Source organism: Meriones unguiculatus, chromosome 16 (assembly GCF_030254825.1).
Source record: "Meriones unguiculatus strain TT.TT164.6M chromosome 16, Bangor_MerUng_6.1, whole genome shotgun sequence".
Classification (NCBI taxonomy): Eukaryota; Metazoa; Chordata; class Mammalia; order Rodentia; family Muridae; genus Meriones; species Meriones unguiculatus.
Genome location: NC_083363.1, coordinates 53,806,526 through 53,832,323, shown reverse-complemented (window position 1 = coordinate 53,832,323; position 25,798 = coordinate 53,806,526). Strand labels below are relative to the sequence as shown.

General features: G+C 40.2%; 1 protein-coding gene and 1 pseudogene across 1 annotated transcript; both read right to left on the bottom strand.

Moving 5' to 3' along the window:
• LOC110556201 (serine/arginine-rich splicing factor 3-like) overlaps positions 1-1,421 on the bottom strand; it is a 46,899-nt pseudogene extending 45,478 nt beyond the window's left edge.
• Positions 1,332-25,278, bottom strand: Lgsn (lengsin, lens protein with glutamine synthetase domain). Its single transcript, XM_021649836.2, has 5 exons — positions 25,054-25,278; positions 13,330-13,462; positions 12,494-12,655; positions 6,829-6,995; positions 1,332-2,740 (listed from the first exon to the last, which is right to left on the bottom strand). The coding sequence occupies exons 1-5, from the start codon at positions 25,081-25,083 to the stop codon at positions 1,541-1,543; spliced, it is 1,692 nt and encodes a 563-aa protein (XP_021505511.1). The 5' UTR covers positions 25,084-25,278; the 3' UTR covers positions 1,332-1,540.
• Positions 25,279-25,798: the final 520 nt, after the last annotated feature.

The following is a 25,798-nucleotide window of genomic DNA, read 5'->3' as shown; positions in this document are numbered from 1 at the left end:
ACACACACACACACACACACACAAAGAAACATGGTGCTTTGTTGCAAATATTTCATCACTCTACCTTCTAGAAGAAACTGGCTAGCTTCATGTTCTAGGGACCAGTCAGCATAAAGGGTAAAAACAGAAGGGAGAAGGCAAGACACCTGCTTTTGTCCTCCAAGGAACCTAGCTAGGGCTTGCATAAACTGCTCCACCTCAGTCTCTGGCTGAACTTAATAACAGCAGCACATTCAATACAGCAGAAGCTCAGAAACCATTTTGGTTTTCATTGTATCTTCCCAACTGACACACAACTTTTATTACTGCAAACAGAATTTCATGCTCTGAGCTTCCCTTTCTTCTCACCGTGTGCTAGTTCCCTCTAACCCTTACTCCATGTGTGGATTTTATTCTGTTTCCATACACGTGTCTTCTGCTGGAAGATGAAAGTCAGCTAACAATTAATGAAGGGCACACTGACTTTCACCATTTACTAGGAGCTAAGAACTTTAACAAGAGGAGTGAAGCTAAATTCTAGCATTCTCCTTAAGAGTTTGCCATCTAAATTGAGACCACAGCCAGTTTTAATTGAACATAAAATCTCCTATTTGATCCTAAGCAGTGGAACAATGTTTTCATTTGCAAGTAAGTAGATATTGGACTTGTTCCCAAGAGATGCTAAATTTCGGTGATAAGTTGCAATATTATCACAGTCAAAGAAAGGCCTGGAACATTTTCCAGTCTCTGGAGAAACACCAACCTCTGTGGCGATGTAATTAGTAATTTAACTGTGCCCTGGAGCTGCAGACAGGGCCTCGGCTGGGCGGGCAGCCATTTTGTGTCTCTGCAGAGCAGAGGCATTCCGAACGGGATATCTGCTTTTAAAGAATGGAGCAATGCAGAGCGACACAGCCCCCTTCCAACCTCTGTGTACTGTGCATTGTTTAAAGAAAGGCTTCTACCGCTTTTTAAGTCTGAAATGACAGGACAAAGAACCAGGTACCACAGAGGTCACCTTTCAAAAGGTGAGAAAGAAGTGTGGAAAGTGAAGGGAGAACTTCTGTAGCCTGTCATGCCCTACTTTGTGCAACTTGACATGTTAAAATCCATCATAGCGATGCAAAGCCAAGCTCAACATGTTTTCACTAATAAGATTGAGCTAACATCTCTGTCTCCCTGGTAAGAAAAACCTATGTCTATACTTAAGATATTATTTCTTCTTTTTAGCCTAGTCTTTATAATTCTGCTTTCTAATGCTTACATCTTTCTTTAATGTGTGACTAATGGTAGGACCCAAACTCGACCCAGGCTAACCGCACAAAGGAGTTGACAGAATCTAAGGCAGAGTGAGTTTGCATATGCTGCTTCACCACAAATTTATTGCTTATGTCTGAGATCAGACTCTCAGCAGGTCCCATTTCATCTGCCCGGTAATCCATCGTGGGGGGAGGGGGGAGGCAGAAGATGTCCAGTGTCGTTAATTACAAAGGCTCAATCTTTTCTTCCTGACACTGTAGCCTCTTGTCCTAATAACATCTCTAAAGTCGAGAATTCCATCTTATATAAAATACTCCAGGAATTTATTTCCTTCTGCATCTGTTTCTTCATTTTCCAATTCGTATTTCTTCATGGCAACAAAATAGCGTATGAAAGTCTCCCCCAGAGCCTGCTTCAGACACTGATCTTGCTCCAAGGCCGCCAAGGCATCTTCCATCTTCAAAGGGATCTCGGAAGGTTCTGGCAGATAAAGATCCTCGCTCTCGTCTGAACCAGCCTCAACACCGTCACTGCTCTGAAGTCCATCCAAGCCTGCAGCCACGGTGGCGGCCAACACCAGGTAAGGGTTCGCGGTCGCTGAACCTAGTTTATTTTCTATCTGGGTGCCTTTTTCACCGTGACACTTGATGTTCAAGGCACAGCTGTTGTCGTTGTATCCCCACGTGGTGGGCACGCTGTCCTTCAGGTCTCTGCTGTCCTTGCAGTAGCGCTTTCGGCAGCTGACAGCAGGGGCCATGAGGCAGCTGAGAGCAGCAGAGTGCTTCAGGAGGCCTGCTAACCACTTCTTCCCCGTGAGCGTGAGCTGCTCGACCCCAGAACCACTGCAGAACATGTTTGTCTTCCCGCCCACATCCCAGACACTATGGGACAAAATTCCTGAATTGCAGAAGCCGGTCTCAATTACAAGGCTGGCTATGTAATTGTATTTCCTGGCCACTTCTTTGACACCTGTTCTGAGCGTGAATGCGTTATCAGCTGAGCTAATGCCAAACTCAGAGAGGAAGCTGATCTCCATCTGCCCAGGCCTGGTAGACGAGGAGAAGCTCTCCACATTGGCCCCAGTGTGATACAGGCCGTCAACCAGCTCCTGCATGAAGGGCTGGTCATGGTTACTCAGCAATGTCGAGGCAGGAAAAGATATGGTCTTTGAGTTGATCACTTCGGGCACAGCAAAAATGCAGAAGTCATAGATGAAGGCAGACAGCAGGGAGTAGCCAGCGTCCTGCAGCTGGCGCAGCTGCTTCTTGGCGATGTACCTGGGAGACGTCAGCAGAGGCTCGCCGGTCACCGTGAAGGTGTCACAAATGACGCGCGCGGTCCTCTCAGCCCACGGCAAGACTCTGAAGGTCGCCAGCTCCGGCATGAGGACTATGTCACTATTGAAGCAGGTAGCTCTTATGTGATTCAACTCATTGTCCTTAGGGTTCGGCATCAATTCCAGATAACCACGGGGCATGAAAACACCGTGGACCACTTTTTCCTGAAGAAGAAAAACGTGAAGACAAAACAGGGAAGATCAATTTTGATAATAAGAAATGGAAGCTTAGTATCTGTCGGTTAACATTAACTGTCCGGTAAAGTTTTTATAATTCAGAATAAATATCCGATACTTAAATCACGAAAGAACTGTTTTCTTCTTCAGGGCCTTTTTACAATTATTAATATTTTAATACAAACCTTGATATGCTCTTAGGTGTGAAGAACAGGCATCATAAGTGTTTCACACAGCCATAAATAAATGCTTTAAGATAAATAAAGGCACTACACAGCAAAAGACATGGGCTTGTAGCTGTGTGGAAGCATTTTCAATTGTTATAAACAAATATACTTTATAATGCATTTTATTTTATAGTACAGTTTCTAAGACCCTCAGGTAAGGCTTTCCTTTGACTTGTACTGTATTTTATCGTTCATTTATTTTATTTTTACTTTATATATTTAAGGGACACATTGGGATCATCCCATACATATAAACAATGTTTACTGATCACAAAGATTCCATTGCTAATATGTATAACATGTCATTATGAGCTATACTCACTACACTGTGTCAGAGACTAGAACTCTTATCTGTGTTCCCGTGCTTATTAACCAGTCTTCCTCCATCCCCTTCCCTTCAAGTTTCCCAGCCTCTTACTAACCAACATCCCTCCATTCCCTTCCACTTTAGCCTCTTGACTCACCATCCTATTGAGAGCAACATTTTAGTATCTGTGTGTGAAAGATAATATCCAGTGTTTGTTTCTGTGTCTTAATATACTTAATATACTCCTGTTGCACCCATTCTGCAGCATGTTATACGGTTTAATTCTTTTTGTGTCCAAATAATGTACTGTTTATATCTGCACAGCACATTTTCTTCATCCTTTCCTCTATCAATACCAATCTAGGCTGAGTCTATTTCTAATTATTGTGAATAGTGCAGAAATAAATAAATCCACTCTACTATCCAGTTCTCTCACTTCTAGGTAAATATCAAAAATTGATATCAGCCCTTTAAAAAAGAGACAAGTCAAGTCATGATTGCACTCTATTCTGTTGTAACCCGCAGATGACTCTCAGAACTCTACAGAAAGAATCCTACATCTCTGTTGATGGAGACTGTGGTCTAGCCAGGACATGGGACATGGGACAGCTGCCTCAGACCCCATTTGCCAGGACTTCAGAGATGTTCACCATTGGACTCCAGAAGTCCTTTGCAAACTGGAAGAACAGTGAAGTCACACTTTGTGTGTTAGGCTATTTCATCTGTAAGTTTCAGAGCACTCTTGTTTAATCTCTTTCTTTACAGTTTTGGACATGTAGCAGAATTCTAACCATTCTCCATTTGCTGTGAGACGGGTATAAATTTCTGTATGACTATATAGTTACTCTGTATATTAATAACTGTCATGATAATAAATTATCTTAAATTATATATACATATATGTTTTTATATAAAGAGAATACTGAAGCACCAAAATTGGTTCATACTTCAAGCCAGATCACTCTGAACTTAATAGAAATTTTTGCAGGTTAAGTTTAAACTATGACACCTGTTACTTGGAGAAAAATGAAAGCTACCTTTGGAAACAACTCAAGAATTTGTTATGAGATCTATATTAATATATCATACTTTTATTAAATCTAGGAGAGAAATCACATCATCCATTTATAATTTAAATCAAATCAGCCCTTTAAAAGAACAAGACACTGTAAGTTTGTTGAAAGGTTGAAAGTGCTAATTTAGCCTGTAAGGCATTTAGCACAATGCCAGGCGCACATGAAACTTTCTAAACAGTGGAGATGCCAAATTAATCATCGGTTTCCTCTTTGACCTCTTTAGTCTCAGCCGATGATCTCTTTTGTTTTTTTAATCAACGTCTGCATTTAAAATGAGAAGCAACACTTAGTTCAGATAAAGGATAAAAGAAGGATTAAAGCTGAGCTGAAGGCAGTAGATACAGAAAAAAAGTTACCACAGAACTGTTAAGAGATGGATCGTGGTCTAGTGTCTCGGCATTGAGGCTGCCTGCTAATATAGTTTGAGACAGTTTTTCTTTATAAACAAAGACATTATGTTAGCTCTTCTAGTCATTAATAATATAACTTAGTGATTTTCATTTGGTACTTAATTTCCATAAATAAAAATGATTTAAAATTATTTTTGTAACCCCAGTGCTGAGAAGAAGTGAATCTGAACTCCCTCCCCTAACCGAGACGGCTGCTACTGATAGCCACTTGCAAAGGAAAACGTTGTTTTCTCCCATGAAGCCTCACTAGCTACATTAGGCACACTTCAGGGTTGACTCCAGAAGTGGATGCCAAACACATTTATTTTGTAATACAAATACTAGTGATTTATACCTTCAAAAGTTCCAAAGTGAATTCAAAGTGTTTTGCTTAATGATACATTCTCTATGATTATAAAGTTTGAACAAAAGAATAATGAACTAAGGCCATAGGAAGGAATTTGAAAATGGGAGGCTAAAAATAAACACACCAATGAAAAGGATATGTGTTGACTTACATCAAATTCTCAGAATAAAACAATTCTCTCCAAGCCAAGTCAGGGAGGAAAAGTACTTTTGATATGTAAGAAAACAAATATTTTCAATAGTAGGTTTTGTTTTGTTTTGTTTTGTTTTTTAGAGTAGTAATATGTATCCTTTCTTTATTGTTCACCAAGCTGTGAGGATCTGGGCATTCAATAGTAGTTTTAAACAAAGATATTTTCTTTTATTTCAATGAAATCAGTCTTCAGCAAATGTAAGACAAAGGATGGGCTCTATTTCTTTAGGAAATGTGTTTCACTGAAGCACTGGAGTAGTGGTCTAAGTACTTAGTTTTCAAGATCCACTAGTGAAATAAATTATTAGAATTTTCTGAAAACATACAAGGTTCATGTTGAGGTCTCAGCCAAGTGTCTGAAATGCCAATTGTGATTTCTCATTGGTTAAAAGAGATTTATGTGAATTATCTTCTGGTCCTGCACATAGTAATTTCCAATTTTCTTATCAGAATTAACTAAAAGATAGAGTTCTTAAGTGAATTTAGAAAAAAAAAACCACATTGCTAGGCTATTTACACACAAAACCAAATACTTTTAAATCATCGATTGATTGATCATGTGTGTAGGTGTGTAAGGGTGTGTGTGGGTGTGTTTTTGTGTGTGGTGGGCGGTGGTCAGAGGACAACCTGTTAAAATTAGTTCTCTATTTCCACCATGTGGAGTCCAGAGACTGAACTCAGGTTTTTCAGGCTTAGTGACAAGCACCTTTACCTTTTGAACCATCTTGATGGTTCCTAAAAAATTTTCTAAGAAAGATATTTAAACTGTTCAACTTTTCTAAAAACTGTTTTGAAAATAACCCATTTCACCAGAACAAAAGGCTTGACAATTTGATATTTATAATTCCCAGGATGCTTTAAATTTCATATTTTCTTAAAGATTAGTATTGTCTAAAATCCCTTCCCAGAAAACGTGATGTTTAATAATCGCAACATATCAGTCACTAAAATAAACATGGTATGAAGTAAACAAAACAACCCTAGAAAATTCTAAAACATATCCATAAATGCAATATTGCTTGATATCACTGTTTTCAGAATTTAATATTCATTAAGCCATATAACAACAACTGGGTATTTTCATATCTGAATTATAGCTGAAAAGATATGCTTTTTTATCTAGAAAATCATCTCTGTTTAATCATTTCTACCTTTCATGTTTGCTCTTAGGTCTTGGGTTGCAATTTTCTCCTGTCAAATAAAATATAATCTTTATAATTGCAGTATGAAAAGAAAAGATAGTTCTGTAGAGTGCAATTATTCAAGGCACAAGGACTGAAATAACCAGCCTTAATTAGTTTCCCATTTCTATTGGGTAAAGGAATTGCTATTGTGCATTTATCTCCTTGGGGAGCAATAATGCGTATGGGGAAGAAAAAGGAAAATAGCAAAAAAAAAAAAAATAGTGCTTTTCAGCTCAAATTACTGTGTAGATTACAAGAAAATGCAGATGAGTAATAAAGAGCATTTGCTTTCAAATGGTCATAAAACCACACTCATCATAACTGTAAAACTCACTTGAAAAAAATGTGCAGGGATGCTCTTAGATCTGGAGACACCATGCAAGTCTGTTGCTTCAAATCGTACAAACTGGAGGTGATTTTTGGCCATTTCTTGTTTAATGTGTTTCATTCTAGAAGAAAGTTGAGGCGGGGTCAAAATCTGAGCATTGTCCCTGGTGTGATCTGTAGAGTAACAATTTAAAGTCACTAGATCAGGATGGACCAAAAGGCAGAAGAGCAGACATAGTGAATTAGTCACAAGGGTTACAACAAGAGTAACATATGTCTATCATGTAGAACATAACTTCACACAGAGCTCTTACCTCTCACCTCTCTCTCACCTGCCTTCACAGTCAAGAAAAGAGCACTGTCTAAGCACCCTAAGGATCTGTTCATTAGTTAAGACTTGCCAGCCTAAGATGGTGACACCACAGTGCTTGCGGAAAACACTTGCTCATGAAAATTAGCAAAAAGGAGAGAAAGAAGAAAAGAAAGGAAGGAAGGAAGGAAGGAAGGAAGGAAGAAAGAAAGAAAGAAAGAAAGAAAGAAAGAAAGAAAGAAAGAAAGAAAGAAAGAAAAGAGAAAGAAAAGAAAGAAAGGGGAAAAGAAAACCTTTGCTCCTGAAAGACAATGGACAACCTAATATTTGGACACACACACGTCACCTGTAAATGTCTACCATTAAAGCTTTGTGGCTTTCTCAGACTGACCTGTGATTTCCAAACCGAACATTCCTATATGCTTGGAGACAAAATTGTATTTTTTTCTGTTCTTTTGGCTCCTTTTCTGTTTCCTTTTCTTTCCTTTTGTTTTCCCAAAGTTACCTTCCATCCTTGCAGTAGCACTGGAGTCTTAGAAGTGAACCTCTATGTCAAATTTCACAATTAATTTAAAAAAAGAGTCTCAGCATCTGCCTCAATAACCCTGCAGGGTAGAGTCTTTCAGAGGCCCTCTGTGGTAGGCTCCTGTCCTGTTCCCTGTTTTCTCCCTCCTCCAATGTCCATCCTCTTTACCTTTCTGAATGGGGATTGAGCATCTTAGCCAGAGTCCTCCTTCCTGATTAGCTTCCTTAGGTGTACAGATTTTAATATGTTTATCCTATATTATATGTCTAATATCCACTTATGAGTGAGTATATACCCTGTGTGTATTTGTGCTTCTGCGATACCTCACTCAGGATGATCTTTTCCAGTTCCCACCATTTACCTGCAAATTTCATGATTTCCTTGTTTTTTATCGCTGAGTAATATTCCATTGTGTAGATGTACCACAATTTATGTATCCATTCCTCTATTGAGGGATATCTGGGCTGTTTCCAGCTTCTGGCTATTACAAATAACACTGCTACAAACATTGTTGTATACTTGAGCGTCTTTTAAATATATGCCTAGGAGTGGTATGGCTGGATCTTGAGGAAGCACTATTCCTAATTGTCTGAGATAGTACCAGACTGATTTCCAAAGTGGTTGTATAAGTTTACATTCCCACCAGCAGTGGAGGAGGGTTCCCCTTTCTCCACATCTTCTCCAGCATGTGTTGTCACTTGAGTTATTCATCTTAGAAATTCTGATGGGTGTAAGGTGAAATCTCAGGATCATTTGATTTGCATTTCCCTGATGACTAAGGACATTGAACATTTCTTTAAATGTTTCTCTGCCATTCGATATTCCTCTATTGAGAATTCTCTGTTTAGCTCTGTACCCCATTTTTAAATTTGATTACTTGATTTGCTGCTGTTTAACTTCTTCACTTATTTATATATACTGGATATTAGCCCTCTGTCAGGTATAAGGCTAGTGAAGATCCTTTCCCAATCTGTAAACTTCGGGCAGAGTGCAGGGAATCCTATGAAAGAAGTGGGAGATAGTAAGACCTGGAGAGGACAGGAGCTCCACAAGGACAGCAACAGATCCAAAAGTCTGGGCACAGAGGTCTTTTCTGAAACTGATACTCCAGCCAAGGACCACTCATGGAGATGGCCTGGAACCCCTGCATGGAGATAGCCCATGGCAGTTCAGTGTTCAAGTGGCCTCCATAGTAATGGAGACAGGGACTGTCTCTGACATGAACTGATTGGCCTGCTCTTTGATCACCTTCCCCCTAAGGGGGGAGCAGCCTTACCAGGCCACAGAAGAAGACAATGCAGGTACTCCTGATGAGACCTGAGAGACTAGGATCAGAGGGAAGGGGAGAGGACCTCCCTTATCAGTGGACTGGGAGAGGTACAGGTATGGGGAAGAGAGAGGGTGAGATTGGAAGGGGAGGAGGGAGGGAGGTTCAGGGGAGATACAAAGTGAATAAACTCTAATTAATAAAAATAAAAATAATTAAAAAAAAACAAAAACAAAAAAGTGAAATAAAATGAAGTTTCAAATATTTAACAAAAAAAAATTTAAACAAAGAAATCAATAATGCCAGTGGAGATGAAAACTCAGGACTATGTGGCCAATTTTTTTTAAGGTCAGAAATATAATAAAATGTTCATTTCCAGAATTTTAAGATGATTTGAGAATTCTAAAACTTTAGAGCAAGGAAATACTTTGTGTCCAAAGTTAATCTTGCCAGTTCACTAGCCTGAGAGAGACACACACAGGGCAGGAGCCCAAGTCTCTTTCTCTCTCTCTCTCTCTCTCTCTCTCTCTCTCACACACACACACACACACACACACACACACACACACACACAGCACTGTCAATATAGAAACTAGAATCTAGTGTTCTGGATTACACTTTGCAGTCTTGTTACCAGGGTATGAATGGAGCCCATAAATCAAATGGTCCAGCCCAAGGTATACATTATAATGGCCACCATCAGAACTTACACGGAGAGTGAGAGAACTCAGTCTCAGCACAAACCAAGACACATATATCCTTTTCTTCATGCCTGGCAATCTTCCCACTCTCTCCGCGTCTCTCCTTCTTCATTGTTAAACTATTACTCGACTGTTATGAGGATTAAACAAGGTATTTAACAGTGCTGTGGGTCCATGACCACCACATAAGTGCTACTTAAATGCAAAAAGTGAGCCCAGTTATTCCAACTCTAGTAAATGGTACCGTGATCATGAACACCCATCAATCTGACACACCACAGACATCAAACAGCTATAATTTTTAAGTGATAACTGGTATCGGTTTTCAAGATGTTATTAGGCTTTAAAGTAAGCATAAAGATTGGCAGTATAAAAACACAGACTGAGCAGATTTTAAATATGAGAAGCATGAAGGAAACAAATTACTGGCTCCACCTATGCACATATATTGGAGATAACGTCCTGTCACTGACGTGTCTGGCTGCTCCAGGAGTCCTGAGGCTTTCTAACCACGATATGACCTTCCATTTAACACAAACAATTAAGCCATAACAATTAGAACGCTACATGCTAAATTAACAGTTGCTGTGTTCTCACCTTACTCTGAAACACTGGATGTTCAGCCCAAGTGGAATAAAACTGCTTATACAAAATAAGACTCCTAAGCAATTTAAAAGATATAACTAGTATGGCAGGTATCCTAAACAATTCTGTAAACACTACCACGTGGACTCTTTTCTCCTACAAGAGAAATTGGCAGGTAATCTTACTAGCCCTTTGCCACATCTGTATCTTCTAAAATTTCTATGGTAAATATGTATTGTTTTATGTGCTTTTTCTTGTCTTTCTGTTTTAATTTCTAAGCATACAAATTAACAAGTTTCATTATGATGTCTTTACTCACATGTGTCATTGTCATTTGCTCAGTTCACTGACTTCTTCCGCTGTCTGTCCAGTCCTCTTTCCTCCCTCCAGAAGTTCCCTTTATTTTGTTTTACAATGAAGAAATCTTCAACCACTTACAGTCAACCACTCAACGTACATATTTTCATCACCACCTACTTTTCAATCTGGTTAAATACCTAAGAAGTAGCCATAAAACACTCTGCCCTCAAAAATATCTCCAGTTACCACATGGGGAAACCATAGGCATTAAACATGGCATCAAATGAAAAGGGGAGATAACTTGGTAAGGTGAGGTACTGTGTAAATAAAGCGCAGTCATCTGGAACATCCATGAAACATGTTTGCACTGTAAGCAGGCCAACTCCTGATTCACGGGAGCCCATCCATGTTGAGCTGAAGCTGAGCAGTGAGCACATGCATGCATTCTCTAAGGCCACCACAACTGATACTGAAGATGAGTGGAAATTTGTATTCTTTCAGCTGAAAACCACATGTTCAAGATTAAAGGCAACAGCAGTGATGTTTCTTCTGAGGCCTCTGTCTGGGAGTTATAGTCGATGACCTTTTTCTAATATCTCCTAGTAGTATTCTTTCTGGTTCGAGTATTTATGTGTTATTGTCCCCTTATGAGTATATCAATTCCATTGTATTAAGGCCCTGGCTACCTTTAACCTCAACCCTCTTACAGATACTGACTCCAAACGAAGTCTGAGACGCTGAGGGTTAGAACTATAAGAATTTTGGAATGATATAGTTCAGCTAACTATATTACCCTCTTTCCATATTCTTCAGTGCCCTGATTGCCATGTGCTGGCCATGTTTCAGGGTCACCAGTGTGCTATCTATTTGCCATTCTTTTGCATGTGAGCCCATGAGAGTGGGACTTGGGTCTGCCTGCTGTCATAGCTTCAATAGCTATAGAGATGTTGTCCGTAACAGACATTCAACAAATATGTTAGTGGGTAAGCATATCTGTGAATGAATGAATTAATATATCTGATATGCTCTGACCTTGTCTAATTGTTAAGTAAAAATCTGCATCATACATTTTAGAATATGTATCCTTAAGCATCAAATCTTTCATTTAAAAGTTCAGTTCTTTTACCAAATAGGACAACTAACCTAAATTCATTTTCAAAGCATCAATTCATCTTGCTGCATCATAGTCTAAATTCCTCCCCTTCAAATAAATCATATTTGTTATTTCCAATTAAACCTTTCGGTCAGTCTTTCCCAGCTATACATGATGAATAGCGGGCAGATAATTATCAGTTCAGGGGCTCATTTGTTTTTCTTCCAGTGTGATTCCTGGGAGGTGCTCTCCTATCCTGTCCCCTCAGAGAACTAATAAATTAAATCAATATGCTTTTATAGAGGAAGTTTTACTGCTCCGTTCAGGGAGAAGAAAATATTAAAGAAAGGAAACTACAAAGCTCATGAGCATCTAGAAGACCTTAGAAAAATGTCCTCTGCATTTCAAGACAATGAGAACATATTCAGTTCCCAAGAAAGCCACTGCTGCTTACAGAGATGGAATAGCCCAGTGTTTCCACTTTTCCAAACCCTATTTAACCTTCTCTTTATAGGCTTCCTAACACAATAAGTACCGCATTTTAAACCAGTTTCTATCCAAGGGGCTGTTAACCAACACACTTATTCTTGGTGTTACATCAGAATAACTAAACTCAGTAACCTGGAAACTTTGAATGACTGAATATCATTTTTAGAGAAGACTTGTGTGCTCTCCCAGGGCAATCACTCAATTTTCTAAACCAGTATCCTAAAGGGTAATGAAGCTGCAAAGAGCTTTATAAACACAGCAGGGGAAATCCTCTTCCGTCCTGACTCTTGGTCTGGGATCTTCACCATCACCACACCATCTCTAACTCAAGGGTAGACTTGGAAACAGCAGCTAGAAACTCTTTCCTGTTTCCTCCAGAATCCTTCCAGGTAATTGCTTACCAGCATTCGGGTTGAATTCGGCATCAGGAACACTGGCTGAGGCAGTGGGAAATGAGGATTTTCTCACTGACATCTGGTCCTGGGCATCTTTGTCATTGTGGGAGGGACAAGACTCAGCAGAGCCAGGTTTACTCAGATCTGCTGCTTGGTTTCTGGACCTCTCTGTGGTAATAACAGAAATATTAAAATTGTTTTCAACCATCTTTAACACAGCTTGGAGAGGAATGCTTGAAAGAACTTCTCTCCTAGGCAGTGACACACAAAACAGGGACAGCGGGTGTGGCCTGTCCTAGCCACAGGCTATAAGAAAGTATATTGTCTATAATAGAAAATTAAAACAGTAAGAAAACCTGTTAGAGTCTGTTTTGTTTTGTTTTGTCTTGTCTTGTTTTGTTGTTACCATGGGCTAATAATCCTTTCTGCCTCTTCTTTGGAGAGTTGCCTGAACGTACCCCTGTTCAGCACTATTTCAGATCTGTTAGAATTTTAGCATGTGGATGAAAATTCTCTCCAGCCCTTTCCTGTGGCCTCCCAGGCCCTTATCCTTAATCTTCACAACCATTCTCAGTGCAGAAGGATGCTTTTCTCTGGCTTTGCACCCCTCTCCCCCACCCCACACCAGTACCCTGTTCCCTTCCTTTGAATTCTAAATATTTTGACTGGCTATTTCTATATGATTAATCTAAGCTTACATTTGCCCCATCTTTCATGGAGCAATACTTGGTGTCTTATTGTCCTTCTGCTTCTCCAGAAGAAGAGAAACGTTTTATGGAAAGGAACATGAAATAGAAACTGCCGCTCTCCACACCAATCGTAAAGTCACAGTAGCCACCTACCGCTGGTATTGGCCATGGTGATCTTTTCCCCATCCATTGAGCAAAGATGTGGTTTGTTGACTTTTTTTCTTGTCCTTCTCAGCTTGTTCCTCTTGTTGCCTTCAGTCTCATTACCTTCATCTTTTGTTGTGTCCTGTCATAATTAGTAAACAAAAACCCACATAACATACTGTGCCAGTAGCTGGATTTGGGTGTCAACGGTGCATGTCAGTTGGACAGTTAGCTTTAAAATGAGCACAGAACATCCATTGCAGGAAGTAAACTGCCATTTCCTTATCCCTGTCAATGACCCAAAGAGGCTGAATTTTCTCTACCTCCTTTGTTATGTGTTACAGAAAATTGTTGAATTAAGCTCTTGTCTAACTATTCAATGTTGCTTTATTTTTACTTTGAAATGTTTTAAGTTGTTTAGACCTTAATAAGTGATAGAACCTGTTTCTTGTGAAATGTTTTATTTTTATGAATTTTAGATTTTCTAATGATTTTTGAACCAAAGCATGAGCACACGAAATTTTGCATTCTCCTCTTTTCCCTCAGCCTTACCCACTCTCACTCTTCCTGAATCAATATTTGCTTTTATTCAAAAAGGTGTTTCATTCACTTGCACCTTTTTTGAAACATGGCTTTTTAATTTTCTTTTTCCTTAGAGTATACAAATGAGCTTTACTGTAACATTTCCATATATGTATGGTAGAAACAACCACTTCTGCAAACATGGCACACAAAAGTGGTCACTGAAAAGAGTATTTTAACCTAGGGTTTGTGTTTTTAGGGTGTGTGTGTGTGTGTGTGTGTGTGTGTGTGTGTGTGTGTTTGTAAACTTCAAATTTTGGTTCGGAGTGAGAGAAAAGTGACAAAGCCAAGGCAAAGACTATTCTAAATGTTTTGAGCTGTTGTCTTATTAAAGAGCAGGTTCTGAAAGGTGCCGTATCTGGGGGAAAGTCATAAAAATACATACCCACAGCAGTTGCAGGCAGAAATTATACTAATTTATCATAAAATCAATTCAGTCTCTGAAGACTGAAGGGGGATTTTCTCTCTTGATACGTAACTATGCTGCACTGTGATTATTTGTCACTGGATGAGAATAACAGTCTTTATTTTATTTATTTTTAGGTTAGTATGCAAACTAATGGGTTTTATTGACAATCCTTTTTTATAATTTTATGACTTATCAGAAAGCTGTAGTCTTTTCCCTTTGGATACTCTTACAGTTGGTTGTATAGACTTTACAATATGACAGGTTATTTTTTGTAATAGTTTAGGACTTCCTTCAAACACAAATATTCACATAGTTCCCAATATGCTTTCGATAAGCTCGAGCAGTGATGTTGAACATGTGCTTATTTCCAAAATTACATGACTAGGAATATACAGTTTTATTTTTGAGTGTCTTCACATGGGCACATCTTGGACATTTGACAGAAATGCTGTTCAGAAAGATATCAACTCAGTAATCAAGAGAGTCACAACATGCTAAATTAAGGATACTGCTATGCAAATTTCCTGACATAACTCTTGAGGTAAGGATTCTCTAGTTTACAAATGAGGAAAGTTCAAGGCCGCAATAATACATGGAAGATGAAGTTCTCATAAAAGACTTCTGATTTTTTTTCCAGGTTCCATTCTTCTCCCCAGTAGCCAAAGTCCAAGCCAATTTTTGCTCTCGTATGAAGCAACCACTTTGGAAGGTTTTGTGACAAAAACGAGTAATTTACTGAGGTCCTGACTGGAAAAATCCACCAGTAAGAGCCCCAGGAAGGCTGAGGTGTGTGTGTGTCAGACCCAGAAAGCTGCTTCTCTTTTGTTTTTGTTTTGTTTTGTTTTTTCAGTTTATTTACTTTATGTGCATTGGTCTTTTGCCTGTATGTTTGTCTGTGTAAGGGCTGTCAGATCTTGCAGTTACAGACAGTTGTGAGCTGTTGTGTGGGTGCTGGAAACTGAACCTGGGTCCCGTGGAAGAACAGTCACTGTTCTCAACTGCTAAGCCATCTCTCCAGCCGCCGATGCTTCTTTTTTAAAGGCGAGGAGTTGGTCTCCATAAAGAACACATGCTAGGGCTGGAGAGATGGCTCAGTTGGTAAGAGCACTGGCTGCTCTTCCAGAGGACCCAGGCTCAATTCCACACGGCAGCTCATAACTGTTTGTCGCTGTAGTTCCAGGAGATCCAACACCTTTACACAGACATACATGCAGGCAAAACCCAATGCACATAAACAAACAAAAAAAATTTAAGCCTGGTATGCTGGCACACCTTTTTAGTCCCAGAACTCAGAGGGTAGACACAGGCAGATCTCTAAGTTTAAGAACAGTATGGTCTACATGGTGAGTTTCAGGAGAGCTAGCAATACATAGAGAAATTCTGTCTTTAAAATAATAAGTTTTATTCTGTCTTTTAAGTTTTTCTCTTTTATACTATGTGATCAGGCTATAGACATTGCTATAACAGCTGAAACAAATTTACTTGACCCCCGGGCTGTCCCATTCCAGTAGAACACTTTTATTCTTAATCTTGGATTTGCACTCAGCTACAGTATAAATGATGTCTTAGTGAAATCCTATTAATACATAATCCTTACACTATTACCAGGTAAATATGTATTATCACAGCACACAAAGATTAGCTGACTTGTTCAAGGTCATTATGATGGGCAAGTAAGAATTCAAACTTCAGCTCCCTTATTTAGGATGTTTCCCACCTTGTCACAGCCAAACACTTAACCTAAATCAAATTCTATTCCTGTTATATAATATTACTTACTAAACTCACAAAACTTGCTTTATTTACTCATTATATATTCTATTTCTACTTTTTTATAACAGTTAAAACCCACCTCAGTTCATGTCACTAGAAGTTCTGAAGAGTGCCAATGCAGTCTGCTATAGATATGGGAAAAATCAAAGACATAAAAATAAAACATGAACCAGAAACTCTTGCAATGTACTCGAGGCATTGAAGTGTTTTCATGGCAGTTGAAATATTTCATAATATGAAGAATGAAATATTCTTAAGTCACCCTCAGTCAGGGACAACAAAATCTAGCACCACAGCTAAGAGACAGAACTAGTGGACCGGGGCTGAACCGAGGCAGGTGCTCCCTCCAGGGAGGAGCTGACAGTGGTTCCATCTGCCCAATGACTGTCAAAGCATTGCCCCAGAACTGTCAGTTCTGCACATTGCCAAAGCATTCCAAAGACAAGGATTTTTAGTATTTTATTTCCTAGCATAGAAAACATTCAGGTTTGTCCTGATGTTTAATAGAAGAGATAGATAGATAGATAGATAGATAGATAGATAGATAGATAGATGATACATAGATAGGTAGATAGATAGATAGGTAGATAGATAGATGATACATAGATAGGTAGATAGATAGATAGATACATACATACATACACACACATACATACATACATAGATCAGTAAGTAGATAGAGATAGATAGGTATATTATAGGTATATAAATACAATCTTTGTACTTTGTTCATATTTATCCCTACTGCCTTCCCCATCTCTCCTGCCTTCATCTTGATGAAAAGCACTAATTTATTTCTGTTTCCCTTTTCATGATTTTTAAATGTTGGGAACTAATTTAACATGAAAGATAATGAATGGAAGAAGAGAAGTTCCTCAACTCTTTCACAGCTGAAGAATGAATAGCTCTCCAGGGCTTCTGGGCGGTGGTAGCCCTGTTTCCTCCACAGCAACAGTCCTCAGTGTGACAATGAAAGACAAGCGATGCTCGAAATACCTAGTCATCACCCAAGAAGATAACAGTTCAAGAACACCTTAGAGGACTGGAGAGCTGGCTCATCAATTAGGAGCGTTTGCTGTTCTTGCAGAGGACACGAGTTCAATTCTCAACACCCACTTTCGGTGGCTCGCAACCACATGTAAGTCCACTCACTTCTGGCCTCCACAGGCATAGAAACACAAAAACATAAGCATCCATACACACACACATATGCTCATGTACACACACCTAGATAGAAATAAAATCTTTTTACAAAAAGAAGAGCCAAAGGGACCCACCATTAAAACATGGCCCAGAGAATCAACTAACCAGCACTCATGGGAACTCGCAGAGATCAGAGAGACTGTAAGAGTAAGGATCTGACCTAGGTCCTCTGCATGCATATACGTTATTGCTGAGTAGCTTGGTGTTCTTGTGGAAATCCCAATGGTGGGAACAGAGGGGCTGCCCCTTAAACTTTTGCCTAATTGTGGGACCCTTTTTCTCCTACTGGGTTGCCTTGTCCAGCCTTGATGAGATGGTATGTGCCTGGTCTTACCGTAGCTTGTTATGCCATGTTTGGTTGGTGTCCCTGAGAGGCGGAGGGAGGGTGGATCTGAGATAGAGGGGAGGTAGGAGGAAAGGCTGGGGAGGGAGGGGGTGGAAGCTGCAGTCAGGATGCAATATATGAGAAAAGAATTTTAAGGAGGCATAACAAGAAAAAAAGAACATATACCCACTATATGCCAGTTCAGTCTTAAATGCTTTACATGCATCAAGTTATTTGTTCTCAAAAAATCCCTTGCAGTAAATGCGTTACAGCTGAGGAAAACTATCAGAGAAAGATGAGATTAGCCCCAAGCCACTTATCTCAAATGCTAGAACTAAGATGTGGACCCAATTAATTGGAAGCAGAGTACCAAGTGTTTAACTGACAGTTAATGAATACTACCAGTGAGAATAATCTGCATCAACTGCTAGAATCTAGGGTGCTGGGATGCTAGAACTAGGTCCTACAAGAGTTGCTGCAAAGTTACTCTTAGTTAATGAATGGTATGGAGGTTCCAAAGGCCCCCAGCAGACCAGGAGAACAACTAAGGGAAATTTTCAATTTGGGTTTATTTTCCTTGGAAGGAAGCCATGAAGAGACCCCTCTCAGTTGTTCTCAACACAATCCGTTTAGCAGGATTTTCCTATTAATCAAGTATTCAACTATGTATCTTTCCCTGGTTGTGTTAGACAATCAGTGACTTGTGTGCATTACCTGTTGAATAGGTGGTGACCATGATTATCTTTACCTGGGTACCATGTGTCTCCAATGCTCTTCCTTAGAAAAGGACCTCATTCTGCATTACCCGGTGGGCCATGGGCTAGCCTCAACATGGCCTTCAGAGTCTCAGAGTCTGAGTAGCCCTAGGTTCTCAACACAATAAGCTGGAAGGCCCTCTTGGGAGGCAGGGACATTAGAAACAATTTTAGGACTCTTGGAGGAAGTAAAATGGCCAGCATACCCTTCTAGGGGCTCTACAGTGGTTTTGTCATTAAGCAGGTAGGGGCTGAAGACACATCCCAGTACTAGAACAATTTTCTAGCATGACAAAAGGCCGCCAGTTCAATCCGTATCATCCAAAATAAAAGACATTTGGGCTAAGGACAGAGAATGTGTGAGGAAAACCAGATTGCGAGGATGTGAATGCAAGCACAGGCAGGCAATTTTGTGGTGATTAATTGGTACAAATAGACAAATCTAATTCATCTTAATTCATACAAATCTCAAAATTTCACCACAATAGTGTGATTTGATCTTTGGACATAGGAGCAGCCTCTTCTACTTCTGAAATGTTTCTCTTCATGTCCATAAAACAGTCATCTCATGGTCTCCAATAGCCATAAAGAGCTTTCTGTAATACAAGCTAGTTTCACAGTCCTTACTTTACTCATCCCAGTGTCTCTTATGAGCTTTATTCCTATGGCTTAATATAAGTCTGTCATTATGAATTTCCTCTTGCTGTCTTGGTCAGATTAGAGAGCCTTAACCTTAAGAAATTCTGTCAAGCATTTAAATTCAAACCCTAATCGCCCTTCCGATAGAGTAACCAGTGTAATTTAAGTTCTAAATATCACTGGTTTTATTCATCTACTTTTAATTTTCTTTAACAGTTGGTACTCTAAAAGCCCCTGCTTAAGACACCTGTGTAATAGACATGGTTTGAGAAAAAAAAAATCAATGCATTTACAAAGTACTCTAGTTATACTGATGACGGGCTCATGAATAGATAAGCAAGTCAAAAAAAAAAAAAAAGATGACTGTCGGCAAGTTTTAACTCCTCCTACAAATACTGGACTAAAGAATCAACAGCCATCAAAGTTATAAGAATATGTCAAAGAGAAAAGAAAGCCATCTGCCTCTAGTCAGCTCTAAATGTGGAGGGGAGGAAAAATGTTGAAACCATTGACTGAAGAAACGTTGGCGGGAACACACTATATGCTCCCCTTGTGGAGTGGGCCCGTCACCATTGGCAGTCTACCAACGGAATCCTGAGAGCAGCCCAGAGCAGAACCCAAAGAGTTACTGTGTCATGGTGATTCTTTCCAGTGAGCTCACAATTTAAAGAAAAGGGTTTCCACAGGGCTTGTGGTATGTGCCTTTCATGCCGGCGCTTGGGGAGACAGAGGTTGGTGGCTCTCTGTGAGTTGGAAGCCAGCCTGGTCTACACAATTGGTTCCAGACCACCCAGTTCTACTCAGTGAGATCCCCACTAGTAATAATAATAATAATAATAATAATAATAATAATAATAATAGTAATAGTAAATAAGAAGTGTTCCTGATAATCACCATTTGTCACCTGAGTCACCACAGTCTTTCCTCTCTGACCCTGTAACCAACGTTGCCCCTTGCCTATGGCTGCTACTACTGTACTTTCTTCATAAACCACAGAGATAATCACACTATTGTTTTGCTGAAAGTTCATCCGTGATTCCCCATCACTTTTACAAAAAATTTTAAATTACTGTTCTCTAAGGCCCGGGACCATCCAACCTCATCAGTTTTTCCAGCTTCTACATCTGGTCCTCTCTTACATGAACCTCATCTCCATCTATTCCAACCACTTTTCTCATTCCTCATGAACATATTTCCTTCTTTCCTGGGACCCTTACTGATTAACTCGCTAGCTCCAGTGAGAAATGTGAACTGTTGCGGATGATCTAAACACTACGCCTGTGTGCGGTTTGCTATAGCCCCTCCGTGAGGCAGCTAGTTAGAGGCAGCCGGCCTGAAATGACAACTTTACTTTCTTCTTTTCTCCGTTTCCCAGACACCAGCGCCAATCTTCGGCCTGCTTGCTCTGACCCCCAGGTGTTCTCACATCTACTGATATCCCCTGTCCCTGTGCACCAGCTCAGACTTCGTCACTAAGCCTTTCTTGACCTCTGACTCAGAAAACATAACTGCTTTTCTTCCTTTTATTCACTTCTCCCCTCCTGGCAGATCTCCAGTGTGACTGTCTTGTTCTTTTCGTTACTGTTGATGTTTTCACTCAAACTCCGATAAAACTGTACCCAAGTTTCCTTTGAGTCCGCTTTTTATCTTTAATTTTATATTAATTACAGTTTATTCACTTTGTAACCCAGCGGTAGCTCCCTCCCTCATTTCCTCCCAACTCCACCCTCTTTCCATTTTCTCCCATGCCCCTCTCCAAGTCCACTGATAGGAGAGGCCCTCCTCCCCTTTCATCTCACCCTAGCCTATCAGGTCTCATCAGGATTGGCTGCATTGTTTTCCTCTGTGGCCTGGTAAGGCTGCTCCCCCATCAGGTGGAGGTGATCAAAGAGCCAGCCACTGAGTTCCCTTACTAGGGCACCCACTTGGATACTGATCTGCCATGGGCTACATCTGTGCAAGGTTCTAGGTTATCTCCATGAATGGCCCTTTGTTGGAGTATCGGTCTCAGAAAAGACCCCTGGGCCCAGATTTTCTAATTCTGTTGCTCTCCTTATAGCACTCCTGTCCCCTCCAGGTCTTTCTCTCTACTCCTTCTCTCATAAGATTCCCTGCACTCTGCCCAAAGTTTGGTTATGAGTCTCAGCATCTGTTTTGATACCCTATTGGGTAGAGTCTTTCAGAGGCCCTCTGCGGTAGGCACCTGTCCTGTTACTGGTTTTCTCCCTCTTCCAATAGAGTCTACTTTTAAATGAAAATAATTAAATTATTAAAAGTAAAATGTCTGTAGGACTAAAAACCTATAAAAGGACCCTGCAATCCCTGGTGACAACATAACTCAGGGATGATTCATGCGCTTATTTCAAGAGAAGGAGGTAAAAAAGACTATTTGCTCATCTTCTCCTGAATCTTTATTTAAAATAAGTAAAATTGTATGTTGTCACCATCTACAACATAATCCTGATATATGTACGCATTGAAAAAATGGCTAAGTCAAGCCATTTAATATATGCATTAGCTCACATACATTTTGCTTTCAGACCACTTGAAAATCCACTCAGTTAGCAGTCTTCAAACATACAAGCTGGTGAGCAGACCATGGCATCTCTGAGAACAAAACAAAATCTGCAATAGAAAATTTTGTGCCACGAAACTGCATCTAAACAACTTCCGTTAGGGGGAAAAAAAGTTCTAAAAATCTGGACACCTTTGTTATTTCTCATAATATGAAGGCAAATGGTAAAGAAAGAAAATAATAAGAAAGCCAACTGATTCCCTGCACTTCTGCTGGTTTTATTTAGTGTTTTTATCAGTGAAGTGAAACTTACCAGAGAAGTTAAGATTTTATAACCAAAAATACATACATCTGCAAAAAAAGAAATGAAAGCAAGGTAAAGCTTTGGTGGATGAGCAGAGACACCAAACATGTTTTCAAACACTACATTTCAAAAAGTAAAAACTGGGAGCTGGAGAGACAGTTCAGTGGGAAAGAGTGGCTGCTCTTCTGGAGGATCTGTTTGATTCTCAGCGCCTACTTGGTGGCCCACAACCATCGGCCAGTCCACTCCCAGCTGACACACTATCTCTTCTGGTTTCCTTGGGCACCAGGCACACATATAGTATACAGAAATGCATACAGGCAAAAAATATGGAATTTAAAAAGTATGTTTAAAATTTTAAATATATGTGCAATATATGTATGCATGTGTGTATGGTGCTAGGCTTTGTGATACAGGTGGAAGAAAGCTAAGATTATTACAGAACTGTCAGGAAGATGTCAGCTAACAAGTTATTGCAAATGAGAACATGAGAACTAATCATCAGGAACTTTTGAAATGATACGAGAGAAGGCATTTCAGCCTGTTTAAAAAAAAGAAAAAAAAACGCATACTACCTATATAACTGAAGTATTGTCTTTACCAGTTAAAAATAGACACATGCACTTATGCAAAGGTATGTCGGGCACACAAAGAAATGAGAATGTTTTGTTTTGTTTTGTGATCAGTGCTGATAAATATTTGGCTGAATATGTGTGTCTTGGCCAAAACTAGGACTGATAGCCGTTCGTGTCCCTGACAATGCTGGCAGACTGTGTCTGGGTTGGGGAAGGACACGCCCTAAGGGATTTCTTCACACACCATCTGCCCATCCGAACTGGTGGAGCCTTTGTTCAGCTGCCGTGCTTTGATTTGGCTTCACGCTGTTGCTCACATCACCGGAGTGTCTGGTGTGGAAGCAAAAGCCTGCCCTGCTCTAAAATCTTTACTTAACTGGAAGAGGACTATCAGCCTCCATCTCTGGCCCTCTTCTCATATGTCCTTTTCTTCCTCGGGTTACAACCCTGTATCAGAGACCAGGAAGGGAGTTTTCAGTGGTGAGCCATGTAAATGTTATGCTATAGGGTGACGCTTTGTTGTGTTTATTAAATACAATATTCTGAGTTGCCAAAATTTTCTCAAAGTCAAGCATGGTGATTCATGTCTGTAACTTCAGCAGTGAAACGCTGAGGTGAGAAGAATAGCTCAAAATATGAGGCCAGCCTGGGCTAACTAGTAAAAGCTTACCTCAGGCAGAGAGAAAAAGGGGGGGGTAGGTTTTACAAAGATAGAGGATGTCTCTTGAAAACTGTGTGCCTTAAAATCATATTGCTGCCAGTTGGTGGTGGCACACACCTTTAATGCCGGCATGCGGGAGGCAGAGGCAGGTAGATCTGTGTGAGTTTGGGGCCAGCTTGGCCTAAGAGTTCTATGACAGCCAGGGCTACACACAGAAACCCTGTCTCAGACAACAAACTATAAAATCATGTTGCTGGTTTTCTATCTTCCTAAGAGTAAACATCTAGACTGCTTTTCGCGTGGAGATCAGAATACTTTTCATAGAAGCTGAGACTAGAATCTCGGACTGAAATAGGGAGAGCGAGGGCGGGAAACACGCTGCCTTCCCAGACTCAGCAGCAGGAAGTGAAGCCTTGTCTAAGGGAAGTGAAATGTGAGAATGCGAGAAGCTAATGTTATTCGAACTGCTCCCACATGCGCGCTTTCTTTTCCTTAGTCACCAGTTACAGATGCAAATTCGCTTTCAGAGAAACATGTTCTCTGCATATGCCCCTGCTGAGCTGCTCCTTTCAATGGCGTGACAGGGTAGGCAATGGCTCCTGCTGGGTGAATCTCTCTGCCTTGTATGGATTTGCGGTGTTTCAGTGTGGAAAGTGGGTTCACTCCCAGCTCCCTCCCAAAGCACGTCACGCGTATTCATCACGTATGGAACATACTCAATTCTTAGAAACTTTATCTCTTCTTCCACAGATGGAAAAGCACACAGATCATGTCATTTCTCTGTATGTCACTATCTCATGGACAATGCCTTGGCTGACCACAACACTTTACATGCAGTAGGTCTGCTTCTCAAGTAAATTTCCTTAAATAAGTTTACAGAAAAGCTCCATTCTTCTGAAATTAACCATAGCTTGCTTCCAAGGCCACGATGTACTAATCCAAAATGTTCTGTTGGAAACACAGTGCTAAAAATTGGGCAGAGAGCAGGGAGTCTTATGGAAGGAAGGAGGGGTGAGATGAAAGGACATGGAGGGGACAGGAGCCCCACAAGGAGACTAACAAAACTAAAAAAAAAACCTAAGCCCAGGGGGTCCTGCAGAGACTAGACCAACCATGGACCATGCATGGAGAGATGTAGCCAATTCAGATGTAGCCTATTAGCAGCTCAGTCTCCATGTAGGTTTCCGAGTAAGGGGAACAGGGGCTGCCTCTGTGATGGATTGCCTGCTCTTTGATCACTTGCCCCTGGTGATGCAGCCTTGCCAGGCCACATAGCAGTCCTGGTGAGATTTGATAAGCTATGGGCAGATAGTAGAGGAGGAGAACCCCTTCTTTCAATGGACTAGGGAAAAGGGATAGTTGGGGAGAGGAATGGAGGGTGAGACTGGGAGGAGTTGAGGGAGGGGGCTTCAATCGGGATATATAATAAATAAATTGTAAAAAAAAAATATGAAAAAATTTTAATTAAAAAATTGGGTACATGCACATGAAGAAGCAATGAAGCATGCTCACAACTGATTATCTTACAACATTCCTGACCCATCAAGTTCTATCACTGCCCAATATGTAATGTTTCAACAACATTCACATACAAGCTTCTCATCTTTAGTCATTTAACCCCAAAGCCATTCTTATGAAGAATGTATCCAAATGAGCTTTGAGAAATACAAAGACCATTCTCTCATTAGTAACCAAAACTAAGATGAAATTTTATGTCATTCTTATTCTTCTAAAACCTAGTGCCCAATGAAGTTATTGTAAGACATTGCTCAATCTAAGCAAACTTCACTGGATGTAAAGTCCGAGTTGTTTAGTTGTTAAAAATTGACCATGAGGAACAGAAGGGCATTTCTCCACAGACTTCTCAAAAGCAGACATACAGATTAAATCACCAAGACCTCATTCCCACTGCTGCTCACAAAATTTCCCCGGTCACCTAATCATTCACTGTCAATACTTTGGTAAATAACATTTTGGTTATTAGCTTCATACCTCCTGTGGAAGGTCCCCTTCATCGTTCATCTCAACACTTTTTTATGTAAATCAGCTGTGGTAATCGCACTCCCTTCAGCGATGGCTTCAGGGCACATTTATATGTAGACTTCCAACAAATGTGGCGAATGATGACCCCCGCAGAGATTCTTTCCAGGGGGATCCAGCAGGTAATAAAAGGTAAACATCAGACTCTGTCATGCCCAAGGCACAGTGTATGAGAAATGCTCTGGAATAGCCTGGTGACAAATGCTCATTTATGCCTGACTCCCTGCAAACAAAGGGACACAAAGCTTAAAATTGTGTTGATTGACTTTTTCCCCCCCAACCTAGTGAATTTTTGTTATATAACAATTGGATTCTGGAATGAAATCTATTGTAATAATCAGAGGGTGAAACATTTTTTAGACAGCTGCAGTATCAAAAGCCCACAGAGAAAAATACAAATGGAAAAACACCGCTGCAAGTGACCTAGATTTGTACCAATGGCAAAGATGTGCTCGTTTGTAATTCATGCGCGTGTATTCCATTGTGGGAATTTTCCTGCCTCCAGATTGTTCTGGCCCTTCGTTCTATCACTACACTAAGGCTATCTTTCTTGAGATAGCCCTTCCTCATGGTCCTCACTGAACATGAAGTCTGCAGGCAGCCTGCCCCACAAGACCCTAAAAGCAACCCTAATTCCACCAGAATCAGCACTCAAAAGGTTAGAAATCCCATTTCCTCTGTCCCCAAACTGCAATGG

Excerpts from the sequence above, each read along its gene's own strand:
- Lgsn (XM_021649836.2), bottom strand. The coding sequence starts at position 25,083 with ATGAACGATGAAGGGGACCTTCCACAGGAG. Across the intron at positions 12,656-13,329 it reads CACCATGGCCAATACCAGCG|AGAGGTCCAGAAACCAAGCA; the intron begins GTAGGTGGCTAC and ends TTATTACCACAG. Across the intron at positions 2,741-6,828 it reads TCCCTGCACATTTTTTTCAA|GAAAAAGTGGTCCACGGTGT; the intron begins GTGAGTTTTACA and ends TTTCTTCTTCAG.